The sequence below is a fragment of the Cyprinodon variegatus genome, unplaced genomic scaffold (genome assembly GCF_000732505.1).
Source record: "Cyprinodon variegatus isolate N-32 unplaced genomic scaffold, C_variegatus-1.0 Scaffold442, whole genome shotgun sequence".
NCBI lineage: Eukaryota > Metazoa > Chordata > Actinopteri > Cyprinodontiformes > Cyprinodontidae > Cyprinodon > Cyprinodon variegatus.
The window spans coordinates 244,600-247,211 of NW_015150895.1; the positions used below are offsets into that span (position 1 = coordinate 244,600).

Here is a 2,612-nt window from a genome sequence, read left to right on the forward strand (position 1 = left end):
GGTGCTTTACATTCAGTCATTCAGCCACACTGATGGTGGGTACATGCCATGTAGCTCACTACCCTTATTGACAGAAGCGTGTCTGATGCCACCAGTCTCTCCGATGATAATCAGTAGGCAATGCGGGTGGCGTCTTTCCCAAAAACAACACTGAAAGCCGAAGCTAGGGCTTGAGACAAACCTACATTAACATATTTAATATGTTTTACCAGAAATCTAACAAAAAAAAAATGTAAAAATTTGACCTCAGCCGCTACGAGCGGTTTGGACAACCAGAAAACAACAGATCTGATCCTATCATCAAACTTTGATTGCCTTCTGGTGAGCCCCAAAAGACTCGTCATCATACCAGTGCTATTGATGGTGTTGCTATGACGACTGTTTCTTAAAGAAAGAAAAAAAAAAAAAATCCCCCTTCCAGAGGACGTTAAACACTGTATATCTGATTCCAGGTAACACAGCACTGAAGGGGAGGAGAGCAAGAGGAAGTCACCTTGTTGAGGAGGGTCAGCTTGATGTCTTTGTGAGAGCCTGAACCTCCGTAGCTTCCAGGGGGCCCCATGGTGCCGGGGCGAGGATGAGCAGGATGCCCCCCCCTGTTGCTGGGTCCTGATCGAGGGATGGCGTTGCTTCCTCTGGGCGGACCTCCGGAAGGGTCAACCTTCCTGCGATCGTCCCTGAAATGTTCCTCTTTCTTTGACGGCCTTTCTGCGAGGCGAGAAAACATGAAACCTGGTTTTTAATTGACATAATTTAAACTAAAATTTCAAGGTAATTTGTTCCAAACAGAATTCTGATCTGTGAGGGTTTAAAATGTTCAGGTTAACTATAGCTGCGTTTGTAGAAGCTGTTCCTTAAAGTTTCGCATCAGTGAAGTTTGATGGAAACGGCAATATTCGAATCAACTCCCTAAAGTTCACAAAAACATTTTCAAGCTCGCCTAAGTTTTTTATTTTATTTAACATTTGTAAAAACGAGTTGATGCATAAAACAGGAGATGGAAACACGTTTTTCAAATCAGCTCTGATTCAGCAAACCTTTACACTCATAACTGATCGACTGGTTCTGCCGCCTGCGTCTTCCTGGATGTTCCTGTTCAACATGTAAACATGACAGGAAGCAGCGCCGCCATCGCTGGCTGACATGGTAACGACAGCTATAGCAGCACATTCATCAAAGCTTTCCCCCGTCACTGATCTCTGCTCAGTGTCAGCCTCTAGTTCCTGTTTGCTACAGCCATGTATGCCAACATCATGTGGAAGACATTACGCTTTGTTGTGCTTGTTAATTCAAAACGCAGCAAATTTGCATTTCCTTTATACGAACTTATAAGTTTGCTTAAAATTCGAATTCCAGTTAAATGGAAACACTGCTAATAACTTGTCTGTAAGGCTTCCCTCCATCACACAGCCTTCAATTTAAACCCTAAAGCATCCTTGTGTGTTGAAGTGATGTCTCCTTTGTCCGCTTACAGAGGGGGAACTGTCTAAGCAGCGTTTTTTTAACGCTTGACAGATGCTGAATAAAAAAAAAAAAAACTCCTGGCTTTTCATTTCTAGCTTGTTTTACCTGAGCTTGTTTTCCTGTTTTACTGTTGATGAGAAATGCTAAGCTAAGCTAAGCTGCTCTACTTTCAGACAGGCTCTCAGGTCTGTTAGCTAAAGCGGCTCTGGGCCACACTGACCCCTGATCTTCTCCCGACCCGGTGGGGACCGGTCCCGCGGGGGCCCCCGCTCTCTGCGAGGGTGATTTGGCGTTGGCGAGCGAGAGCTTGCAGATGACACCGGGCTGGCCAGGTCGGCGTACATGTCGTCAGAGTCGGCGCTGCGCACCGAGCTGCTGCTGGATGATGCCGAGGACACCGAGGACACGCTGCTGACGCTCAGTGACCTGAAACCAAAGACGAACTGTGATGAGCGTCCAGCTGCTGACAGCAGGAAACTACCTTCAGCAGATCATCTCACCTGGACTTCCTGGAGAAATCCCCAACAAAAGCAGCAAATGAAAGAAAAAAAAATAAAGCATCAGTATGGGGGGGTGTCAATGGCTGCTTAAACACAGACTGAGGATAAATGCTTTAAAAACATGATGCATCCAAATAGGAGGAAAAATGTTAGAAATGATAAAGTTGATCAAAAAGGTCAGAAATAGAAGAGAGATTCAAACAGGCTAATAAATAATGTGGCAGATGTTCTATGAAGGAGGACTGTGATTGGTTAACAGGGATGTTCTGAAACAATAAACCTGGTTTGCAGCAGTCTACTCGTGCTCTGATGACATGCCCGAGTCACAGTCATCCATGTCACCTTCCTGTCCCTGACTCCAGCCTACCTGGATTTCCTGGAGCCGGTGTGCGAGCGAGACCTGGAGGGCGAGGCTGACAGCGAGTTGGACGAGGATCTGGACCTGGAGCTGGAACCCGTATAACTGCTGCCGCTGACGCTCCCGCTCACCGTCCTCCTGGAAAAGACGGAACCGGAACATGTTAAACCTGTCACCCGGACGACAAGGGCTCTGGACACACCGCTAGACACAGCCTCCCACTGCAGAACCCGGTGGTGGCATGCTGAGGGACAGGGAGCTGCTTCCTGAAGGGGAGTCCAGGCGTGCCT

General features: G+C 47.2%; 1 protein-coding gene across 2 annotated transcripts in view; it reads right to left on the reverse strand.

Moving 5' to 3' along the window:
* The window catches only part of LOC107093718 (zinc finger CCCH domain-containing protein 18-like), a 46,028-nt gene that overhangs the window by 13,695 nt on the left and 29,721 nt on the right, over positions 1-2,612 (reverse strand). For both annotated transcript variants that reach the window (XM_015388929.1, XM_015388930.1), the window contains exons 6-9: positions 2,332-2,460; positions 1,965-1,973; positions 1,685-1,890; positions 494-708 (exon numbers count right to left, since the gene is read on the reverse strand). In XM_015388929.1, coding sequence (XP_015244415.1) covers positions 494-708; positions 1,685-1,890; positions 1,965-1,973; positions 2,332-2,460 — 559 coding nt within the window. The remainder of the gene's footprint in view (positions 1-493; positions 709-1,684; positions 1,891-1,964; positions 1,974-2,331; positions 2,461-2,612) is intronic.